A 24,410-nucleotide genomic window follows, 5' to 3' on the forward strand; every position below is an offset into this window, starting at 1 on the left:
GTAGTAGGGCATTCATTCAGACGTCTCACTGGGAAAACCTGTAAGTCCAAAGCTTGCATGTTATAGAAAGTATGTGGATGTTAACTTAACGTGCTAAAAAGAAATATCAAAATGGAACTACATTTCTGATACCCAAACTTTCATAGCTAGTTTCCTTTGCTTTAGTGTGCATGTGCCAAACATATATCTTGAACAATTAGAATACAACCCAAAAACACATTCGGGTACAATACTTGTAAAAGGTTGGTGTGGTGTGATAACACACACAGTTGACTTCTATAGACAGGGAAAGCAAAACTTCAGTTACTCTACTAGCACATAGGAATGTGCTCTCTTAAATATGGGGGATCAGAAAATATTTACACTACATTTTGTTACCTCACTCTATATGTATAGAGTTCTTTCTGATATATGGGAGGCCACAAAGAGAAATGACTGAACCTGCTTTTGCAGTAAGAAAGACAAAATTGGTGGGTGCAAGAGAAAATTATTTGATAAGCAGAGTTCTACATTTCCCACCATGTTTTGAATATACTTCTCCTGGGGAAACTAGTCAGCTTTTAAATTTGAAACTAAAATTCTGATTCAGTTCAATTTCTTCCATCTTACTCCAGAGCAAATCACATCTATGCAGTGCAATTTAAAGCATGTGGTGTGTCCCGTCCCCCCAAAGAATCCTGGGAACTGTAGTTTGTTAAGAAAGATGGGAATTGCAGCTCTGTGAGGAGTACAGAACTTCTACCAAGATTCTTTGGAGGAAACCATGTGCTTTAAATGTATGGTTTGCATACGAGACAATTGTACAGGCTAACCTGCTGTATACAATGAGAGAGAGAATATCTTGCCTTTACAATCAGGAAATAGAATTAAACTTTCTTGCCATTGTGCAGCTATGAAAGGAGACTTATCTGGAAAGAGCTTGAAATCAAGAGTACTGTTTTCTCAAACAAGATACCAGGTAGTTTCCCAGAAAAATACTGTGTTTAGAAACCAGCCTGGTATCTTATTTCCTGGTGTCGTCGTTTTTAACAGTTTTAACCTCCATAGCCAGCATGCCATACAGTTGCATATTCTGGTGGGAGGGATTTGGATCTGAGTAGACCCATGGGGTAGTCTTGGGTAACCCTCACCCATAATATAAGAACACACAGAGAGGGTGGGGATTGTAAAGTAGATTGGCTGGTGTCATAAGTGTCATAAGAAGCAGTCATAGTTTTAAATCCATGAGACTACTTTACCAAGGCGACAAAAGGCCTATATGGAAATGCTGAAGAAGGAATAGGACGTTTTGCCTGTAGGAAAGGACAGTTGTTTTCTCGTCGTTATGAAAAGAACCAATTAAAGGGCACTCACAGTCTGAAGCAGTTTCTGCCTTGGAGGCAAAATACTTAAGCGTGTTGGAAGGGGTGAAACCTCCACTGGCCTGTGTGCTGGTTTCACAAGATGCCTCTCCAGAATGCATTTGCTACAGCCATAAATAATGGGCATGCAAATCAGCACGTGTGGCGGTGGCCCTGCCTGGCTGACCTACCAGCTGTGCTTCCTTTCAGCAGCAGCCAAGGAGCCTGTTTCGGCATGTGAGTGTCACCAAGCAAAAGCAGAACACCAGCCCCAAGATTCCTCTGTTCTTGCATATATTGTCTCCAGCTAGGATCAGAACGATAGCTCTCTGACCTTCTGCCTGTTTTCTTTCAAAAGCTAACCCTGCAAAGCCTTCATCACAAAAGACTTGAATCACCTATGTCCCGATTCCCCAAAGGCTCTCTCCTTCCAGAAGAGCCCTGCTTTCTGGAATAATCTCTTTAACAAAATGAAAGCTACTTGGCCAACTATTTTATCTAACAAAGCCAGACCTCTGTGGCAGGTTTGACCAGTTGTGCAGGCCCCCCGCCCTATTTTCCAGACCCCAGCCTTAAAAAAAACAAACAAACATGAGCCTGGGAAGTATCCGAAGGGGACATCCAGACCAATCCCTCCCCTAAAAAAAATTCCAATTCTCATTAGCCCAGCCAGCATAGCTAGAGGTCAGGAATAATGAGAATTGTAGTTCAGCAACTTCATCAATGGCTGAACAAGTTTAAAGTGAAGGCACTCTGCAGCGCCTTGCAGGTGCTGGCCCCTCTTGCCCTGGTTTCGCCTTTCCCAGCCAGACACCTTTCAGATGCTTTGGACTACAGGACCCATCATTCCTAACCATGGGCTATACAGGCTTCTGGTTAATGGGAGTTGTAGTCTAATAACACTGGGAAGGTACCAGGTGGGGAAAGGCTGTCTAATCTTTTTCTTTTGAGGAAGGAGAACAGGGGCGTTTGCATTGACCAGATAGCAAAGAGGCTACAGCCTTATCTTTTAACCAAAAGAAAAAGGATATACTGTGCTTGAGGACAGCTGGAGACCCTAGGAAAGTAGCATAAAACAATCTTAAAATCAAGTTGTAAAATGGGTGTTTCTCAGCACCAGTGGACTGCACCTGCATATCTTTGAACCTGGAATACATGGTCAATGTGTCCTCTTCACCTCTCCCCGTATCATGTGAAATGGACAATTACCAATGGGCCACCAGTGTTCAAGCAGCAAAATAGCAGAACTGCCGTTCTTGCAGAGCTGCTCAAAATTCTGCAGCAAGGTCTGTCGCCCCCTTAGCTGGCAGGCTTTGACTCACAGCAGCAAACACAAACCTACCTCCACAAGTTTCCAAATGCCGCCTGCAATGGGCGCAGCTTCTTTTTGCCTCACACCCCCTCATTATGCTAGCCTGTCAGTTAAGATCTCAGATGCTTCCACAGCTGAAGACACTCCTGCTAAGTAACTGCTTAGTATTGGTTTCACTCCATTTTGCGTGGTATGGGCTGAGAGAGGGAGGGAGGAACAAATGTCAATCATCATGTCATGAAACAAATCCTGGAATGGAGTAAAGAGGTTGTCAGGGACACAAGGCTTCGGTCTGAGTTTTGCAAAAGGTCACCCTGTTAAGGGCTGTCCGCACAGTCTGGGAAATCTAAGAACTGTATACACACACATATATGTGTGTGTGTGTAAAATATATTCATCATTGCACCTTCATGTAATATGTTACACTTCCAAACATTAAGGCACTGCCATTTTAAGAGACCTAACAGGATTTGTGTCATTTATATAGTAGAAATTAAATTGATAAAGCTTTGTTTAACTCAGAATGCCCTCTTTTCTTTTGCTGCAGGCAGCAAAATGTCTTAAGACTGTGCTTTTATACGTCCACCATGCTCTGCTTTTACTGTATATCTCTTGAGGAATGGCTATTTAGCCCGGTGTCGGACAATATCTGAAGGGCACTGCATCAACTGCCCATGCTGTGCACACTTCCCTGGTAGTCAGTCCTATAGGAGTAGGAATGCATGCGATTGCACTTTATATCTTTGAGATCAGCAGCAAGAAAAAAGCCACACCTGTCAGAAAGGAAGGTAGATTCCAGTACAGTAATTCCTTTATCAGCATTCTCCAAGCAGAGCCAGTAGATCTATTGCACATACAGAGAGTGGGGGGGGGGGGGGGGAGAGAGAGAGATGCCCTGCAGCATACAAAACGCCTTCATGTTTAATTTGCAAGTTCTGAAAACACCCCAAATGGCTGGCACTCCTATTGCACCTCTTTCGCCACCACCCCCCAGTTACACCGAAAGAGCACGCCTAGGCTGCTGGCCGGCCTAGATAAAGAAAACATGACAGGACGTGCTTTTGCAGAATTGTTGTCAGATGCTTCTGGTGCTTCTTTTCCAGCAGAGGGTGCAATTGCACTACCAATTCTATAGTCCATTAACGGGGAGTGGTTTAGGAGCAAACAAGGTGAAAGCCAGGACTCTACTACAGAGAGCTATTTCAAGACCGGCTGGCTATGCTACTGGTCTGGTGGTGTGGAAAAACAGAGAGACACGCAAGACGACTGCAGTTGTGAGTGTTCACTCACTGTGTTTGTTATATGTTTACATAGAATAGCCACAGACTGTGCAGACCGTATTTCTTTGTCCCATAGCCTACATTTTATTTCCTAGGTGGAAAGCCCAGTTCCTATTATCATCTGTTGAAGAGTTCTACTGATGTGGCTTCACAAGTTGTCATGTGGAGTACACTGATCTGTCATGCAGTGCCTTGTACCAATAAGTGTCCCGATTCACCAGCTGTTATGTTCTGGGAACGTGCTCAGCTGCAGTGTCACACCTTCCTTAAGCCAGGTGTGCTTGGCCACCTCACCTCAGATGCTCACCAGTCTGCAAAGGCACAAGGCAAGAACAGCTGGACTGCAACCCAAACATTAGAGAAACAAGTTTAGCATTAGCTGTGAACTGGGCCAATGTCAAAGCTGTCACAAGGCTGTTTGCTGGGCCCCCAGTATTGAGCATACACTTCTGGAAAATGCACCTTAACCTTAATGAAATGACCCACAGTGAGATTATATGGTGAACAAGGATTCAACTTCCTCACCCTCATTGCATAGCAATGAAACTCAATATCAGCTGAACACTGGGACCTACACAACCCTATGCAAGTTCTGGTGATCACTACATTTTTGTTGTCTGCAACAAATCAAATCCACTATCTAGGTGCACCTTAAAAATGTTTGTGAGAATCAGCATTTCAGGAAGCTGCAGCTGCTGCAATCTCTTGCTTTCTTCAGCAGTGTTGTGCTCCATCTGTGAATGCATCCCAGAGCACCTATTGCTCCATCTCAGTAGAGCTACTACCTATGAGAAATGGGGCTTCATGCCAGGCGCAAAGCGCCTGGAATGAGTGATGCAATGGTCTCTCTGGCTTGGAAACAGAGCAGGAACTGAGTCAGTGGGCTTTATTTTGGCCAAAAACTGGAATTACTGGGATCTGGCTATACTAAAATACTGCCCTTGTTCTAGTCCCAAATGATGCAATTTGCATTTAAAATATACCTGCAGGAAACGTACCTGGAAGCAACCTCCTCTTCTAAATTACAATCATGAAAGACAAACTACGCCAGGTTCTTTTTATTAAAAATATTGTAATCAGGCAGTGGCAGGGAATAGTATGCACATGGTATAATAAATAAGCGGTAAACAACAGGGTCCTTTTACAGGTTGGATATACATACATACATACATACATACATACAAGGAATACAAAACATACCAAACATCCACAGAAGGTAGGAGATGTACTGTAAATGCACAAACATTTCCAAACTGCAGCCCAATTTTATGCATATTTACTCAGAAATGAGTCCCTGTTGGATTGTAAAATTAACTTCTGCTCATGCAATAGGACTTCACCTTCTCCCTCTCCCAGCCCTCTTCACACCTCAGAATATGTGTTCTGGATGGTGGGGATTCCCTATCCAGAGCAAAATTTGGGTGTTCACAGGAGAGAGAGATGGAAGCAGTGAAGGCCCATTGTGCAAGAGAAAGTTTGCACAACATTGGATTCCACACACTGATGTTCAGTCAGGCTTACTGCCAAGTACACATAAGATTGCAGCCTGAAAGATATACACTGTAGATATGGTCGGGCACAAGAGAGTCATGTAAAGTGGAGAAAGGGAAACAGTTTCTCTCCATGATCTCAAACCACACAACACTTGCTCCAGAGAAATCCTACTGAATAAAAGTAGGCTTGAGAATTGCAACCAAGTTTAGGTTGTTCGTTTAATGGCTAATATAAACAAAGAGCTTGGCTAAAATTCAGTTTACCACAGTTTAAATTTGCCCACTATTGGTCCTTTGGATTCAAACCACATGCAAATGTGATCAGATGCTCTTAACTGCTGTCAAATGACAGTGGCACAGGGGGAGCGGCTGTGGGCAGGATCCTGCATTCCTAGGGGGTTGGACTAGCTGACCCTCTACAATTCTGTGAGTGGAGGGACCCTATGTTTACACATGGCAATAAGCTGTCCAGTGCTGAAAGGTCTGCCCCTATATTTTGTCAGTGGAGTTTTCTTCACCAATCCCACTGGTATGGCTTAGCTTGCTTTACCTTTATTTAAAATGTTGCGACAAAGCCTTTGCATAACTGATGAAGAAGCATCACCAGGAGAAGTTCTATAACATAGACCAGCCCATCCATTAGCAAAAATATAAACCTTGTGGGAAAAGGAGGCTTGAGACAATGTGTGTATGTGTGTTCGTTCCAGTCACAGTAAGTGAAAGCAGCAGACATAAAGACAAGGCAGGCATAAAAAAATAAACTAATTCCACCCATGCCTATTTCCATACATTTGCCTCCCACTCCAAGTCATGCAGTCAGAACTGTGCAAAGTTACTTGGAATAAGAGCAATTTCCCTAGAGTTCTCAGAGCAGGAAATGCAGGTGAGCTCCTGCTCAACTCGCCCCTGATATTTGAAGCATGGTGGCTTCACAATGTGATAGCCAAAGTTACAATACTGGTGGGACTCCACTGACATTGCAAATCTTGGTGGTGGTAATCACAGAGTCGTGAAGGTTTGGTTCAAATGAAGCTCCTTCATCCGTCGCTGTTCATATAGGATAGGCATGGAAAACCTGTGGTGGGGGAAAGTGTTTGACAACAGCTGGAGCACCACAGGCCCTGTAAGTCCTGTTGGACTTGATGGGGCTTACTTCTGAGTAGACATGTATAAGACTGCATGGTTAGATTAGTGTAGTGCAACTCATGTCCCCAAAATGCTCTTAAGCAAGAGGCTGTTGTCTGGCAAAAGTCTGCAGGCAGGAAAGCAGAGAAAGGAAGCTGAGAGGTGGTTAGAATTGGGCCTTTTATTATGGTGTTCATTATTTCCCACTGTTAGGATCACTGGGAGATGTTTTCTGGCAACTTAGAACTGGGGTTTTGTTTTTCTGTTCATTTCTTGTTCCTTAAAAACAGCTACCTGCAACAGAGAAAAGAAATTTTGTTAACGTAAAAGGACATTAAGGTACAATTACTGAGCTTCGCAGGGCTACGGAGTCATCACTGATACAAAAGCATGAAGCAACAAAAATATTACTGGTATTTGTGAGAAGCCCATTGTAAATCCAGCATTCCACAAAACGTTCCTCAAAGCTGCCTAGGAGATTGCAGTTCCTGTCCTCCATTCTTTGCAACAAGTAAAGAAGCGTACTTAAGTCTTCAGACCTGCTTTACAAATAACCACTTAAGGCTAGGAACAAGAATGGGATAACAGGCTTGCAGTTTACCAAGAAGTGGCACAGGTTTTTAATGCCAACACTATGATTAATTGAAGGCTCCCATGCTGTCACATAAGAAATATATTATCAGACGGCAGCCACTGATTAAGTAAATGAGAGTCTGTTTACAAAGCCAGATCTATCTTTTCTTCAGACCAACCACCTGAATACTATTTTTGCCTTTTAAGGGATGGTGGGGAAACTCTGGCCTTCCAGATGCTGAGTCCCATGAGCCTCAGCCAGCACAATCCAATGTACAAGAATTATGGGAGCTGTAGTCTAGCATCTGAAGGGCTGTGAGTTTCTCATGCCTGCTTTAAAGCTGCCAACAGGCCCGAACTAGCTGTTGGACAGGTACAAATAGTATGGGGCTATGGGCCAGTAAGCAACAGCCAAAGGGAAGTCTCCCCACCACCACACAACACGCTCCTTTACCAGAGGGTCATGCAATGCAACATCTGAAGCAGCAGGAGGTGGCTTTGCCAGTACTGTGCTTGTGAGTTTGCTGATCAGATGGCATGAGCCCAAAAGTCCATAAGAAGACCTGTCCTGTAAGGGTATGGAGTAGCCCAAGGTCTGTCCCTAGAAGCTCAACTTTTGTCTGGTTGTTTGGCCAAGACTGCTTAAAAATGGCTTCCAGTGGCTTTAATGGCAGCACTTTAGTGTTGATTTCACTGGGTAAAAATTATATTGATACCAGCACTACCTTAATCTAGGTAGCAAAAAGAATCTGATTTAAGACATTACCTCAAGGCATCTTGTGTACCCAGCTTGCAAATATTGAAACATTTGTATAAATTCATTTTTGTCAGTTAAGTCAAGTTCTTTCCGCTGGCAATTTTCTGCCGTACGCTAAGCAGACATTCTCCTAGCACCCTGATCTATCGGAGAATTCCTGTTATTCAAATACATAATATGAATGTACGTAAGAAGTACCATTCTATGCTATGCGCATCGCATGCTGAAGACCTGTGTGCATTCCATGAGTGTGAAAGGAGGGGGCTCAATTGCTTACAGCTCAGTGTCTTCTATGACTTCAGGGTTCTCCATAGTCTGTCTCCTCCTCTTGCAAGCATCCAGCATCTTTTTCCGGGGCCCCAGTGGAATGTTGATGCTTTTCAGATCATTGTCCGAACACAGCATAAGAGCTTCTAGGTCAATCTTCTCCTTCTTGAGGATTGAAATAAACTCAGACATATGCAAGGAAGCCAGAAAGGTCTCCAGAGGGCTCGTCTCGGGTTCGATATCATCATCCAGGCCCAGCTCCACCTCATCCCACGGCAGCTCCTCCACATTCCTCTCCTGCAGGCTGTTGGCACTGCCGATGCTGTCATTGAGACTTGGCGAGCGCTGCAGGCGGTTGTGAAGTTTAACACCCATCCTGTCCTCTCCCAGCATGCTGGGGTCATCCTGGCCAATTCCAAACAGTCCGCTACTGACATAGTTCCTCCGGAAAACCATTGTGCCAAGTCCAGGTCGATTGAATAAAGAGTCGTGACCAGAATCAGTGCTGACCTCAGAATGGGCCGAGTCCATGTGCAAACCTGGATCACTTATGGCACGGGAGACAGTATCTTCGTCCGTCATAAACATGTCCCTAACGTTGCGCCGGGTCCAGTCCTTTGGGCTAACATAGGTGCCTTGTTTCACAAACATGACGTCGTTGCCCAGCTGCAAACCAGACAAGGACCTCACACTTTTCCTCCCATCCTCGTAGATTTTGAAGGTGCCATCCACTTGCTTCTTTTTCTCCAGCTTCTTCTGGATTTTGGTCTTGCCCTTGGCTGTGCCGTGTATGGTGGCCTGAGAATATGGCAAGGAAGTCATCATAGACATGTGCTGGAACCTCCTGCTCAGAGTGCTGCTGGAGTAGCTGGAAAAACTCATAGTGTCCGAGTGGTCAGACATTTCCTTCTTGTACCGCTTCTCCATCCTCTCGTGGTGCTTCTTCTGCATCTTTACACAGTCCTTAATCCGCTTCTCTGCGTCCTTGAAGGCCTTGTCCTTCAGCTTGCTCACCAGCTTGGGGTTGAGGCCACTCTGCTTGGCAGCAATGGAGTCCAAATAACGCACACACTCCATGTGGCCCTTCATGGCTGCCATGTCCAGTGGAGTGTGGTAGTCATTGTCCAAACACCAGATGTTGGCCCCAAAAGACACCAGGAAAGAGAGGCAATTGAGATGACCATTGGCTGCTGACAGATGAAGAGGTGTGTTCCCCCAAATATCACATTTGTCTGGGTCACCCCTAAAATGCAGGAAACAAATAAGTTAGTGATCAAGGAAGCCTGTATACCTAATGAGTAGATGTTGCTTAGGACTTGTGAAATGTATCAAATCAGTTTACGCATTCTTATTCTGGCGCTTACCTTACCTGTGGCCCTCGTGTTAATCAATCACAGTAATTCTGGAGCATTTTTTGGAGGAGGAAATCCACACAAGCAGAATTATACCCAATAAACTTCCCTTCATCTCCTGTCAACAGATCTCTTTCCACCCTTCTCCACAATGCATTATTGACCTTTTTTAAAGCTTAACTTCAGACCTGCTGTGCTTGTTCAGTCTTCTTCTTTTCCTCAGAGTGAGAGAGGGTATATTTGAAGTTTGGGGATGGCAAAGGTGGCAAGCAGCACTGACACTGAAGTATGACATTGTGCACTCTCTCGACCTTTTTTGTGTGGGCATGAGGTGAAACGAATCCCTGCTTTTCAAATACACTAGAGGTATTGCACAAATTAAAGCAGCTCCTCCCTACCCACTCACGCCTGCTCAAATGCCCTTGGTTATCTTCTCCAGAAATCCAGGACAAGTTAGCCAGGAGCACATTTCACAAGGGAGCAAAGGTGAGTCCACCTCCAGAACCACAGTCTTCACTAGCACCGAGCTGATAATCAGGTCAAACCTTTCCCCAGCAAAGTCGGCACAATGGGAGGCTAGTAGAACCAGGCATGCTAAAAGCTGCCCTAGTATGCAAACCAAGACTCAGTCCTGCAAACAACATTTTATTTTATTTTATGTCCCGCCCTTTCCCTCAAGGAAATCCAGCTGTCATGCATGTCCCCTGCACCGCCAACTTTATCATCAGTAAGACCAAGGAGACCTAGGTTCAAATTCCCACTCACCTTTAACCTACCTAGGTGACTTTGAACCAATCATACTACTTCTTAGGGCTTATGCACACTTTTGCCCCACTCTTTCCAGGCATAGGGAAGCACTTGAAATCTCTGTATCCAAGCATTGTGTTGTTTTTGCCCCAGAGCTTTTCCTGCAAAAAATACCTGCTCTTTAGTGCTCAATCAGCACAACTGTCAATACTGGGTCTTCATATGGAAAACTCTGGGGCAAAGAAAAACAATGCTTGGATACAGAGCTTTAATGGATAAGCCTTGGTTATGTTGAGTTTTTAAAAATTAAATTAAATTGTTATCAGTTATGATGTTTTATTTATTGTTTATGACTTTTTGTTACATTGCAGTTAAGTTTCTTTTGTGTTGTAAGCTGCCTTGAACATGGCTTGAACTGTGGAAAGGTGGCATACAAATTAAATTACGTACGCATGCATCCCACCTCACAAGGTTGTTGTGACGCTTAAAATGGAGGGGAAGGTAGTACCCTGCACACTGCCTTTTCCCATTAATATTTTACATTTTTATGGCTGCCCATCAGTACAGTTCTCTAGTCTACTTGCAAAACATGTGTTCTGCCTCGCTCTCTTTGGAGGAAAGGCAGCATACAAATATAATATATAAAGCTGAGTGTTGTTGTTGTTGTTTTGAGTGGTGCTTGTTAACTGCATAGGCAAAAGCAAAAGACACGTTTTTAAAAGAGCAGTGTTGCTTAGTGGAGTGCCTTCTCCCTATTTTAATGATATGCTGGAGTGACCGATACAAGATTTCTAAGCCACCCAACTCCAGATAAGCTCTCTGTTGCATTTCCCACATAGAGCGAAACCTATCTAACCAGCCAGGCCCAGCAAGCAGCGACAGGAGGTGGGAGGATGAAGTTGTCTGGCAGCAGAACCCTGGAACAGGTTTCCTTTTGCTTTGTGGCCCTGGGTAAATGAGTACCATCCAGGAGCTGGCAACAGGTTCGCTGCGACTCCTTCGCCAGCCTGCCCTCATGCCTTCACCTTGATACTGGCCTATCGGTAGTGGGGAACTCAGGGAAAAGATGAATATTTGATGAATTGCAAGAGGGGTGAATTATTGATGGAGATTGCTTAAAGAGACACAGAAACTGTAAATGCTGGAGCTGGCTGGGAGCTCAGGGCGTGTGCGGCATTGTTTATGTTTGTTCTGAATGAAGACATGTGCGTTGGAATTGGGCGTGGAGGCTTGCAAGCAGCCGGAAAAGCGGAATCAGACCCTATTGTTTTCTCCCTACAAGCGAGAAATGCTGCTTGTTTCCCAATAAAGCAATCTATTTCACACCGATACAAAGCAGTATCGGGTGCAGGTCCAGGGCAGGAAAATGCAGCTATATCAAAGATTCTTGTTGCCAATGCAGGAAATTTCAACACGTCTCATCGGAATGTCCCAGCTTGGCGGGGCTGAGGGAAAAGTGGGTGACGGCTGCTTCCCTCGTAACCTTTGGTTGGAATGCGAATTCACCAAAGCTTAGCGACAGAAACGTTAAGCAAAACTATTTAGATCCACTTCACACCAAGCATTTTTTCACTGCCCTGAGCTGGAACTTGACATAAGAATCCTGCTAGAGTAAGCCAATGGGCCACCCAGCTGCCAATGGCATTCTGTCCCCACAGTGGCCAACCAGACACCTATGGGAAACAAGCAAGGAGGATTGGGGCATGAGGGTACTCTGTCCTCCCATTGCTTCCTGTGACCATGGAGGCAGAGCATAGCCATCATGGCTAGTAGACATTAATAGCCTTACCTTCCATGAATTTCTCCAGTGCTTTCAAGATGGGAGCTGCGAAATACAATACAACCGTTCCTTGCACCACATTGTGCTGCAGCCCCTCATTATTGAAAATTGCAACACAAATTTAGCCGCTAAATCATAGAGTATCTGGGCTGGAAAGAAGCAGCATGCCTCATATTGTCCTCTCTTACATTCACCCACTTGCTTACCCAGCCCAAGGCATGTTAGTGCCTGAAGCAGGAAAAATCCCATTGGAACCTACCTCCCAAATAGTGGCTAGTCTCATGACACAATTGACAGCTTGTTGCTCTTTAAATGGTACTTTAAAATCTAGTGCCCAGTGTGACCTGCCGCCACCTGATAAAAGGTAGGCCTCAGTCTGGATAGCAGCTTCTGCTGCTGCCGGATGATTTCTTGAGGCAGGTTGTAAGGGGTTGGTTGGTTGGTTGGTTTGTTCCTTCTTCAATTTGGGCCTTGAAAATCAGTGAAGAGTCTTGTGGAACCTTGAAAGATTAACCATATTTTTATAGCATAAGCTTAAAACTACTGCTGCTGCTGCTGCTACTACTACTACTACTACTACTACTAAATAGGATGTTTAGTATTTAATTTGCCACAATACTCTCCTTTTTTGGTTGCAACAGACTCACTCTGGAAATTTGTTTCAATGAAAATGACTTCTTGAAGAGCCAATGTTTGAGAAGGGTCTTTACATTAAAATGGTGAGGTGTGGGTTAGAACTCGAGGCAGATGGGGGATGCTGGCAGCTCCAGGCAGGGCATTAGGCAGAGTGGGGTGACCGCCTCAGGGAGCAGCCCTCAAATGTTCCTCTTGAACACACATCCCTTCTGCCATTCCCTTCTGTTGCCACACTGCTTGTCCTGCTCCTACTGTGGCCTGGTGCCTCAGATACAGTGGAGAAAGCTGTTGCATCCCCAGTGTTGATATCAGATTCCACTGCCATTCCAATTTATTTCTGCGCTTGGAATGTGGAGGGACGCCATCTTGTCTGCCTCAGGCAGCAAGACGACTTGAAGAAGAAGAGTTTGGATTTGATATCCCACTTTATCACTACCTGAAGGAGTCTCAAAGTGGCTAACATTCTCCTTTCCCTTCCTCCCCCACAACAAACACTCTGTGAGGTGAGTGGGGCTGAGAGATTTCAAAGAAGTGTGACTGGCCCAAGGTCACCCAACAGCTGCATGTGGAGGAGCGGGGACGCGAACCCGGTTCCCCAGATTATGAGTCTACCGCTCTTAACCACTACACCACACTTGGGCCAGCCCTGGCTCCGGGACTGCTTGATTCCCACACTGGAAGGGCTCTCATACTGCAAACATACTCCATGAGTAGGTCAAGTTTCAGTGCCAAGTGCCAGATTGGTGTGCTTTCCATTCCGCTCCAGCATAGGATTTCTGTAACCTCGCTGGACGGCCGCTTCCTTTGTCTGGTATGATGTGAAGTGCTTCCGCAACACAGCTGGACACCATCGTTATGTGGGGCAGGGTGCGTGAGCGGGGCTACAAGGAACGCAAGAGACCAAGTAGCCATGTGATGCAGGGAGAGGAAGAGGCCTGTCCAAAAGCCTCCTTCCCACTTGACTGATACCAGATCATCCTTTATGGGAAATTCAGTAATCCCTGCTAACAACATCCAGGCAGGAAAAACATAATTAAGTGCAATGACTGGTGGCAGTTACAAAACCACCAGAGGCAGGAATCAGCAAGAACCAGTAACCAGGGGGAAGTCCCTTTGCTAGGTGGAACATTTCCCGTCTGGCATTGGGGGAAGTGCATGGGAAGGGGTAAGGTTGCATCAAGCTCCAATTAATGTGAGCCCAAGCTTAATCACAGTTAATAATAATCTAATTGGCTGTGATGTTTGCTTAATTGTGACATATTGCCACTTCCAAGCACTTACAGCGCTTCCCTTTAAAAAAAAAATGCCACCAAAATACCCTATAGATAACTGTTTCTCAAAGAGTGGGCCGGGACCCACCAGTGGGCCTTGGGACGCTTTCAGATGGGCCTCAATGCCACAGTCTGCCCGCTGCTCCCTCCTCACTTGCCTTCCCTGCTTCTTGGCCACGCCATACCCTTTTGATTGGACCAATGGCAGTATCAGCCAACTGCTTAAAAGTTAAAGGGACCACTGATCATTATGTCCAGTTGTGGCCGACTCTGGGGTTGCAGTGCTCATCAAGTTTTATTGGCCGAGGGAGCTGGCGTACAGCTTCTGGGTCATGTGGCCAGCGTGACTAAACCGCTTCTGGTAAACCAGAGCAGTGCACGGAAACGCCGTTTACCTTCCCGCCGGAGTGGTACCTATTTATCTACTTGCAGTTTGAGGTGCTTTCGAACTGCTAGGTTGGCAGGAGCAGGGACCGAGCAATGGGAGCTCACCCTGTCGCAGGATTTGAACCGCTGACCTTCTGATCAGCAAGTCCTAGGCTCTGTGGTTTAACCCACAGCGCCACCCACGTCCCTCAGGCAACTGCTTACATGGTGAGAAAACATGGCTGGAGACGGGGTGGGGGGTGGGAAGGAGTGGAGGAAAGAAATGTCCCCCTTCCTCTGAGGAGAAAGGACCAGGGAAGGTGATGGAGGAAATTAGAAAGTCAGACAAAAGGTTGTTGTTGTTGCTGCTGCTGCTGTTGCTGCTGCTGCTGTTAGCAGTAGTAATGAACAAACTGGGACTAGTATATCTGGAGGGGACTTGGACTGGGATGTTTTGTTAAGGGGGTTGTTGTTGTTGGTTTTTTGCAGCTTTATTTACATTTTTTGTGATTCATGTGGGAATTGTTTGGTTTTGGTTTTGTAATTTTTAATGCTTTATTTATTATTTATAACTACTTTTGATATGTTGTAGGTATGTATTCTTTTCTGTTTTAAGCTGCCTTGAGCATAGTTTGAACTGTGGAAGGGCAGCATACAAATCAAATTATGTATGTATGTATGTATGCACAGCTTTTTTAAAAAAATAGAAGAAGTTGTCGGTACTGACCGTGAAGTTGTTACAGCAAGTGCCACACTTTTAACATTTGGGGGGAAAGGAGGTGCCCAGAAAAAAAGTGCTGTATGTATTTATGAATAGAAATGAAGAAAGCTGTTTTACATTAAAGGACCAAGTGAAATGGCAGTTGAGTCCAAGTTCAGTGTGAAAGAAAGGGAAAATAAATCACAGGAGATGAGCAAAAATACTTTGAGAGGCATGCAGAGTTGGGATGATAAAAATATAAAAGAAAAAAATGAAGTTCTCTAATTAGGAGCCTCTGGATTAGCAAATTCCGCCTAAAATGGGAAGGCTGAGGTACACCATACCTCCAGAGCAAATGTCTGTAGTAAGCAGAGCTATGGAACTCATTGACGCAAGGAAATTGCTGTGGCAAAGAAGTAGGCCATTTCAAAAGATGGATTAGGTGTAACTAGAAGGTGGTGTCAGCAACGGCTAGCTGCTTATGCCGAAGTCTGCATCCATCTGCCACCATTTTGTGATGGGTGTGCTTCAGTAATTTTCGCCTGTTCCAAATGGGTCCTAGGGAGCAGATAGTTTGGGAATGCCTGCTTTTGTTAACCCAACAAGTGGCCTACATTGAGCAGCCTCTTTTTATCTTCTGTAAACCTCAGCCCCATCCATTTGTTGCCACATATAGTGATGCAACAGCTATAAATCAGGCCCTCACTATTTGCATACATAATATTTATGAGTAATCACAGGTATTTAGGATTGCCATTTTTTGTCGCCATGGATTCTATGCCTCAAACAGACACGTGATAGGCAGAAGTGCTAAGGTTGTAGCTTTTCCCAGCCTTGTGATGCTATCATGACAGGGTAAAAAGGCCTTTGTTGAATTTCTGCTCCTTCTTGACACTTGTAAATGTACAGGATCACAGCATCTAAATGTAAGATAAATACAGAAAAGGATGCTACAACTACATTAAAGGGAACCACTGAGTTCTCTTGAAGCGTCTGCAAGATGTACAGATCACTGGGCCACTGTGGATTTTATTTTTAACTGCTCTAGCCAGCACATTCACTCACTTCCAACACATTTTTGGAACTTTATAAACAAAAAAAAAAACAACAAATCTCTGACATTCTGTGTTCATCTGTCTCCTTGCATGTCAGCCTTCTCATGAACTGCCTTCCTGGAACAGGCAGAAATCTGAGAGGGAAGGGAACATAACAGGCTAGTACAGTGGTACCTCAGTTTACGAACTTAATCCGTTCTGAAAGTCCATTCTTAAACCAAAGCTGTTCTTAAACTGAGGTGCGCTTTCCCTAATGAGGCCTCCCGCCACCGGCCCTTCCACCGTTTGGCCTTCGTTCGTAGACAGAGGTAAAGTTCACTAACCGGAACACTAATTCCGGTTTTGTGGAGTTCATATACTGAATAGTTTGTAAACAGAGCTGTTCTTAAACTAAGGTACCCCTGCATTTGGAAACATGTAATCTTTAAGTGGGGAGTAAGTGTCCATCTGTATCCTCCACTGCAGGGATTTTTTTTCAGTGGGCAGAAGTTAGCAAGACTGAGAATAGAGGCTCAAGTGTCTTTACAACATTTGGTAAACTAAATCTCACTCCTTTCTTTAAGTCAACAATCCTCACGATCACTACTCGGTAATTAAAAATATTGCCTTGCAAATTACTGATGTCCTGACTTCAAATAGAATTAACTCAGATTCTGGGCAAGGATCAATTATTGCCATGAGTAACCAGACAGGGAAATGATCTTGGCAGTGGCGTCTGTCTAAATTTTTAAAAGACTTTCTGCCTCTTTTGCCCTAGAGGGCTACATAAAAATGTCAAATTAATTTTATAATTGGTGTAGAGGCTCAAGGCGGCTTATATTATTTTCCCTGCAGCCTGTCTAAGGCAGGAAGAGGCACCAACAGGTGTGCCTAACTGGAGAAGGGAAGGATGGGAGAGGGTAGCATGCATGCATGGCAAGCATGCAGGATAAAAATGAAGAACCAGGGGAGAGAAGCTATGAGATTGTGCAAAATTTGGGTTGGAGGAAGGGTACAATAGAAGGAAGACAGCAGATTGCAAAACAACCTTGCTGTGTGTTAAGCCACTAATGTGAAAACATCCTACATCAGGGATGGGGAACCTTTGTACAAGGCTGGCAGGCTGCCCACCTGTCACTCAACTGGTGTCACTATGGCAACAGGCGATGCTGCTCTTTGGAGTCCCAGGTCGTCAAAACTTCCAGAACTGTTTGAAAGCCTTTTGCTGTTTCCCTCCCCTCTTACTTTGGATTTGCACCAGCTGAAGCTTAAGCCCTGCCTAGATCAGGTGGAGTTCAATGCATTTGCACTCCAGAGCCTGCCTCACGGTGTTTGCTTCCTGTGAGGAAGTGTGGGATCAAGCTGAAGCCATGAATTCAAATCCAGAGCAGGAAGTATAGCTAAGATCAGGGTCTCCGCATCCTGCAAATCTGAACTGCACACTGCATTTGGTCTACAACTGAATTATGAAAAGAGAGCATCTCTGGCATTCACCCAGGAATAAAACAAACAGGGGGAACGACACATTCTTTAATGAGTGTGTTGTTGCCAAAATAACACACTGCCACTTGGACAGAAGGCAACTTCACTGCCACCTCATCTCCTGAAACCCTTCATTGTGAAGCCCAGATAATCATAAGCTGGCCCAACTCCCATCTTGGGCACTGCTGCTGATGAGCTTGTCAAAAACTCTCACTAAAGAGCAATTGTCTCTCTCGGAGGCTGTGGCACCAAATGCCAGCTTGCCTCCCTTTTCCCAGCCATCACATTAATTGTGTTCCTATCCCTCATTAGCGCACAGCCAGGAGGATGAAAGAGGCCTTTTGTCTGACTAATGAACAGGGCAGATCTACCACCAAATCCTCCTGTCTTCCCCACAATCCTGCCTTCATCATCTGCTGTACAAAATACAAACATGGTGTTTCTGCAGAGCTGTGCACCCAGACAAATCCTTCGTGTGCAACAGTGGTATTGCCTCATTGTTCCCTACGTTGTGCATTGAGAGGATAAAGTGGTGCACACAGCTGATATAAGATTTGGGAGTGAGGCCTATGATCATAGCCTCCATATTCACCAGATATCCGTTTTGGAAAAGCTAAGGGAGGCAGTCCAGACAGCAATTTATCCTCCAGTCTAGCACACCAAAGCATATTCAGCCACTGATTACTGGTGCATAAACGTCTGCAGGAATTAGTTGCAATTGTGCAAAAGTATTTGTCCAACAGAAGACCTAAACAACTGGAGCTCATAATCTTCTGCAACAGAGTTAAGTTCCCTGCCGATTTCTGCTTGGCAGCTAGGCAGCTGTGCCAATACAGGCTATGTTACTGTTGTTAATTGGGGGACTGGGGGAGAATAGTGACATTGCAGATGCAGGTAAACTTTCCCAGCCAATACTGAGCATCAATAATTTTGCTTCTCTGCGCACAGCAAGGCCTCCTCCCTCCCTCTTGCAAATTCCGTGCTGTTTTAATTAAGCGCCAGGGTATATTTCTTCCATCTCTGACAAACTGTGACCAATGATGAAAGCACCTTTTAAAGAGTCAGCCTCATCTGTCTTTTCCTAATAACATTCATCACCAAAAGGGCATGAGCATTACTCTCTACTATATCCTCCCCACTGACAGCAAGCACATAGTATTTTCAGTTCATTAAACACTAGCTGAGCTGCAGGGAAGATGCTCATCCAGGACCATCTATTCCAGTCCAAATGTACCATCAGGTACCTGTCTGCAGAAATCCACATTTAAGCCCATTTGAGGGGTGGCAAAATTGTATGGAACTGCAGCCAACACTGAAAAATTAGGGGAATGCCGCTTACCCATCAGATAATAATGAGAGCACTCGTATTTAGGAGAAACATATAAAAATGTGTGCATTAGCAATCATGGAAATCAAAAAGCCTCAATGTAAGGCAAGTTAGTGTAATGACTTGTTCTTTGCTTTCTGTGCGAAAGCTGAGATTTCAAAAGACCTTTTGAAAGGGACCTGCTTTGGCCCAAAAGGTTATAGGCTCCAGTGCTTCTCCTGCACACTGGAGCTATCTGAGAGCTGCTTGAACACTTCAGCAATTAAGCAGCATATGAATACCTTAAATAAATAAATACTTTGAATTTCTAATAGTCCAGCAGCACCTGCCCAAGCAATTTCGGCAAACCTCATACAGTACTAGCTATGGTCCCTGGTCAACTGATTTATGCTGGAGCTCTGCACTGACTGGCCTCAGGTGAACTTCCATTCATATCCCTAAGTTCATTTGGGGAATGGGAACAACAGCACTGCAATCTTGCAGATTTGTGAACAGCAGTGGCTGAACTGAGGACACCTTCGATTATTTGGTCACCACAGAACTCATAGCCTCCATCCAAGAGTTAGAGCTGATTTTGCATAGTGCCCATCTTCAATAGATAACCAAAACATGTATTTTCATCTTGTAAAAGTTCAGCTTTTCTGGGACACAGAGGCTGGCCTGCCTTCAGGCAGCATAATCTAGGAAGAGAATCCAATTATCCTGATACCTCTCTGCCTCTCAGATTCTTCCTCTTGCACCTTCTATGATTAACACCATCAGTGATTGTGATGGAGAAGATAAGAGCATAGGTCTGATCTGTGTTTTAGCACACTTATTTTGCAGGCCTCCTCCATCCTTCTCAGCACACTGTCTTCAATGGATTTTGGAGGGGGTGCATAGATAATTAATTCCCTCTTCAAACTATAACAAAAGAACCAATACAGCCCCATCAATGCCTCATGAGCCAAAGTTGGCTTGAAAAACAAATCGCTTTGGGGAGAGGGGGGTGTTGAGATATCTCCTCCATCCAGCTCCCACATCTAATAGGTTTGGTAGGTTTTTGTAGTGCTTCAAAATGCACACAAAACCCAGAGGTAATAGAAATGCGAGTGCATGGAGGAAGCAATGCTAAAAAACCACTTTCATGTCTCTTTAAAACTATTGACACACATAACAGGAGAGAGTTACCAACCCCTGCCTTTGCCAGATAAAACAAGAGAACGGGGCTAGAGTTGCCAGCCAAGCACCAAACATCTTAACCAACATTGAGAGAACACAGTGCTGCGGTCTGTCCATTCATGATAGTTTTAAGGGTGAAATCTGCAAGGGAGGGAGACCAATCCAAGACATTCACAGGCAGTGAAATATACAATTGTTAAAAGATGGGATAAGGTGATGGGGGAGGAGGTTTTCTTGCCCACTGACCCAACACAGCAGCTACACCGAGTCAACAGCTTCTCTGCTTTCCCAACATGTCCATATGGGAAATTTAGGCTAGCACAGATTTACACATTCCCCCCCCCAAAGGTGGAAAAACAAGCAGGCTCAATCCACCTGCCTTGCTTTCATTCCCTGCGAGGCTGTGTGGCCTGTCAAGGGAAAGAGCTGTGGACTTTTCGCTGAGCCCTGCATCACAGCAAAGTCAAAACAGGGCAAAAGGCAGGACTTACCCTCTGCTAACTATCAGCCTTAACGCATCCAAGTTGCCATGGTAGGCGGCCCATAGGGTTGGGGTCATGCCATCCTCATCCAGCGAGTTGAGGTCCTTCTTGGTGGCTTCCTTCAGCAGGTCGAGGTAGCCATCCCTGGCTGCCCTGTGGTAGTGGTCGTTCATGGTGCAGCTTTACTCCCTGGCCGCTTCATTGGGAAGGGCGAGAGGGGATAGTAAGAGGACGGGCATGGAGTCTGAGGAGAGAGTTCCAGGAAAGCAGCTGGCTGAGAAAAGAGAGGAGGAGGGAGCTTTGTTACTTGGACACCTGAGAATCCCTGACCAGTGAGGGGAGGAACTCCTCATATTGAATGCATGAGATTAGTTTCTGTGGATTCCCCTGGGTCCTAAGGATTCTTTGCCTCTCTCTGGTGTGCACTTCACCTTAGCAAACCCCTTGCAGAAGACACTCGTTCTGTCCTCTTCCTAGCAGCAAAATGGGCTGGTAACACTGTGGAATTCTCTGCTCAGCTGTTGCCTCAATAGCTGAAGTTCTCGCTTTCAAGGGACTTAAAACTTTCTGCCTGCTACCTGCTATTCTGAGACATTTTCTCCCTCCCCTTCAAATCTGAGTTGAACAGTGTTGTTGTGTTTTTTGAAAGGAAGTTTCTGGGAGGGATAGTTGCCGCATACAAAAATCCACTTTTGAAAAGGCTTCCCTCCACAATTTCCATTCCAATTTCCATTACAACTGTGTGAAGCAGCAAAGCAGCTGACTTTTAACCAGTTAGACCCTTGCGCCATCCATCTCAGTATTGTGGGCACTGACTGGCAGCTCTCCAGGCCTTCAGGCCGGGGGTCTCTCCCAGTCCTACCTGGGAGGGGTGGGCAATAGCCCTTGGACCTTCTGTGTGAAAAACACCACCCGCTGTACTATGGCACTTCCTCCAGTGTTTACCCAAGTGAGAAGGTTCAATTTCAGAATAGCAGTAGTCGTCTTCCAGGAATGTTCTTCAGAATTGCTTTGTGCCTGTTTACTACACAGTGTATGCCCACATCTAATGCAGGCTGCGCATGTGGTGCCTGTACGATGCATGTGCTTCCAGACACCTGTTTGTTGCATCAACCATCTCAGTATGCGTGACCTGAATTTCAAAGGACTGTGAGTGACCACTAGTTCCCTCTTCCCGGCTCTCTTTGGGAATACCTGGGCTTCTGGCGCCATCTGTTGCTCAGAGAATGAAATTCACTTAGAAGCTCTACCAGAAATAAGTGGCACTTTAGTGGCATAAGCTGTCATGGACTAGCGTCCAGAAATATTTGTTTCCTTCCAGCCTTATTGAGCATGGAACTGGATGATTCACTCCTGCAGTTTTCTTAGGATAAATGGCTGCAAATGGCATTCTATTGCAATAGCATAAGTGGATGTCATGGATTATTATTTTTTAATGTAAACTGCTTAGAGGTTTTGATGGTGAAGTGGTGTATAAATCTGGTTAAGTCAGTGAACAACTCATTGCCAGGGTTCCTTCCCTACAGTGAAATAACAGCAATCTTCTAACTAATCTGAATTGTGCACTGTTGGCTAAAGGACACTGATATCTAAGCACAAACAAAAACACAGGAAACAACACTGGCATTTCATGCCTAGGATAGTCAGGTGAAAAGGGGTTAAAGGTAAAGGTAAAGGGACCCCGATCATTAGGTCCAGTCATGATCGACTCTGGGGTTGCAGCGCTCATCTCACTTTATTGGCTGAAGGAGCCGGTGTACAGCTTCCAGGTCATGTGGCCAGCACAACTAAGCCGCTTCTGGCGGACCAGAGCAGCGCACGGAAACGCCGTTTGCCTTCCCGCTGGAGCAGTACCTATTTATCTACTTGCACTTTGATGTGCTTTTGAACTGCTAGGTTGGCAGGAACAGGGACCGAGCAACGGGAGCTCACCCCGTCACGGGGATTCGAACCGCTGACCTTCTGATTGGCAAGTCCTAGCCTCTGTGGTTTAACCCACAGTGGGGCTCCTTTGTCTTTAATAGTTCTGTAGAAAAGGGTTTGGTTGTGATTTTGTTTTGTTGTCATTTATACTGAAATCCCCTCCCCTGCATAACTATTACAGGCAGAAGAGCTCTGTACTCTTTTTCATCTGGCCCCCAACTCCAAAAATATGCAGGAGATAAGACACCGACAATGCAGTCCTTATATATCACATCTACTCGGAAGACCCAGTAAATTCAATGGAGCTCATATAGGATCAATGGAGTGTGTATAGGATTTCAGCCTAAAGAGGTTTTACTTCCAGCTCAAGACTGGCAGGTTGATACTAAGCCAAGGCCAATTGTTGCTGTCATGCTTTTTTAATAATAATAATAATAATAATAATGAAATGAATTGTGACCTGTGCAGTATGGTTTGTGATAAGATCCCACCTTCCCACCATTTTTACTGTCAAGTGACCTTGACCCTCTCTTCCTCATCCTTTCTTCCCTAAAACTAGCTACTGCACAAAATGGATCATGTGAGCCTTACTGAGTTTATGAAGATCACTGGTGGTGTAAATCACAGAGGTGTCCGGACAGATATAAATTCCAGGGCATCTGTGAGCTGGGGGAAAAGGAAGCTTGTGTGAAAGCAGCGGTGAGGAAAGAGAGTCGACTTGCGGGTGGAAAACAGGTAGGTGCATTTGTTCTTTGTTGTGATTACTGTTCTTGTCTCTTCGTGCCTAGTTATAAAATACCAACTTAGCGATATTAGTAGCAAATCTTAACTCCAGCACTGCATGCAATCCCATGCAACTAAAGTAAGTTCAGTTTGTTTTCAACGGGACTTATTCCCAGTCTAATGCTCATACGATTGCAACCTAGGGCTGTAGGTTTCAATACACACCTGGGAATACACTCTCGAGTATATTTTCAATGGAGTTTGTAGGAGCCAACGCCAATGGCTGAGGTCCCTTCGCCCCCACACCCCCCAATAAAATATTTGAAGGGGTCAGCCTCCCCGCCAAAAAGTTGATGGGCATTGCCATTCAAATGGTGTACGTGCATTATGTCTTGTGATTGATATTTTATTCATATTGGCACCCCAGGTGTGCTCCCCTAGCTGATCTGTTTCTTCACAATGCAGTAGTACAACTAGATAGTTCTTGCTGCTTGCAAATCCCTCAAAATAAGGACCTTAGAAAGTAACAGAATAGGCTTTCACAACATGGGAGCTTACTATGGAAAGAGCAGTTGAAAGATTGCACCTTGAAGCCCACCTTTGCAGGTCTTACTGTTCTCTTTTTATGTGCATCTTCCCCCCTTTTCTAACAATACCATAATTTACAATGACACTAACGTAGGTGTGTACATTTTCTCTCTTCCTGCCCCCACCTTCAGGCCAGCAGCAGCATCTCCTCGGTGCCCATTAAATCATGACCGAAGTATCAATGTGGCAAGACTGTGAGATCAGACGTGAGGATTCCATTATGGGCTCCGGCCACAAGGACGATAAGGGCAGCTTTGGACCTGACCCGCTATCTCCCACCTCTCCCATTGGCTCCCACAAGTGCCCGTCTCCCTCGCCACACAGCTCCAAAGAAGTCTGGAAGAAAGGAGGGCGTGTCTTCTCCATTCTACTAGCCATCAATTTGGTGCTTCTGTCCTGCACACTGGTCAGCGGTGGGGCTTTCCAAGAAGTAAAGCTGCATGACTATGATGTCTTTTTCATGCTCATCATTGTGATGCTGATCAACATTGCCTGGATGCTCTTCTACATCTTCAGAACCTCCAGGCTGCAGGGTGCCATTCCTTGCAAGGACAACCATGCAGGGCCCATCTGGCTGAGAGGTGAGCAGGAAGTTCTATGTTGTTGGGTGGGAAGGACAAAGCATAAACATGATGAGCAAGTGGATCTTATTCCCATGGGAATGGGTGCTGCTGCATTCATAAGAATATAA

General features: G+C 45.1%; 2 protein-coding genes across 8 annotated transcripts in view; one reads left to right on the forward strand and one right to left on the reverse strand.

The window, feature by feature from the left end:
- The window catches only part of OTOP2 (otopetrin 2), a 42,070-nt gene that overhangs the window by 9,942 nt on the left and 7,718 nt on the right, over positions 1-24,410 (forward strand). The window contains exons 2-3 of the mRNA XM_079967416.1: positions 22,968-23,143; positions 23,851-24,300. Of these exons, the coding sequence (XP_079823542.1) occupies positions 23,886-24,300 (415 nt within the window). The 5' untranslated portion in view covers positions 22,968-23,143; positions 23,851-23,885. The remainder of the gene's footprint in view (positions 1-22,967; positions 23,144-23,850; positions 24,301-24,410) is intronic.
- The window catches only part of USH1G (USH1 protein network component sans), a 31,187-nt gene continuing 11,762 nt past the window's right edge, over positions 4,986-24,410 (reverse strand). The window contains exons 1-4 of one of the 7 annotated variants that reach the window (XM_079967440.1): positions 21,431-22,149; positions 20,495-20,759; positions 8,158-9,390; positions 4,986-6,844 (exon numbers count right to left, since the gene is read on the reverse strand). In XM_079967440.1, the coding sequence (XP_079823566.1) occupies positions 6,841-6,844; positions 8,158-9,390; positions 20,495-20,658 (1,401 nt within the window). In that variant the 5' untranslated portion in view covers positions 20,659-20,759; positions 21,431-22,149 and the 3' untranslated portion in view covers positions 4,986-6,840. Of the gene's footprint in view, positions 6,845-8,078; positions 9,391-9,516; positions 10,433-20,494; positions 21,089-21,347; positions 22,150-24,410 lie in introns of those variants that run through there. The other 6 variants (XM_079967438.1, XR_013836308.1, XM_079967439.1 and 3 more) reach the window with 6 other exon arrangements.

This window comes from Podarcis cretensis (genome assembly GCF_951804945.1).
Source record: "Podarcis cretensis genome assembly, chromosome: 2".
In the NCBI taxonomy this organism is placed as follows: Eukaryota; Metazoa; Chordata; class Lepidosauria; order Squamata; family Lacertidae; genus Podarcis; species Podarcis cretensis.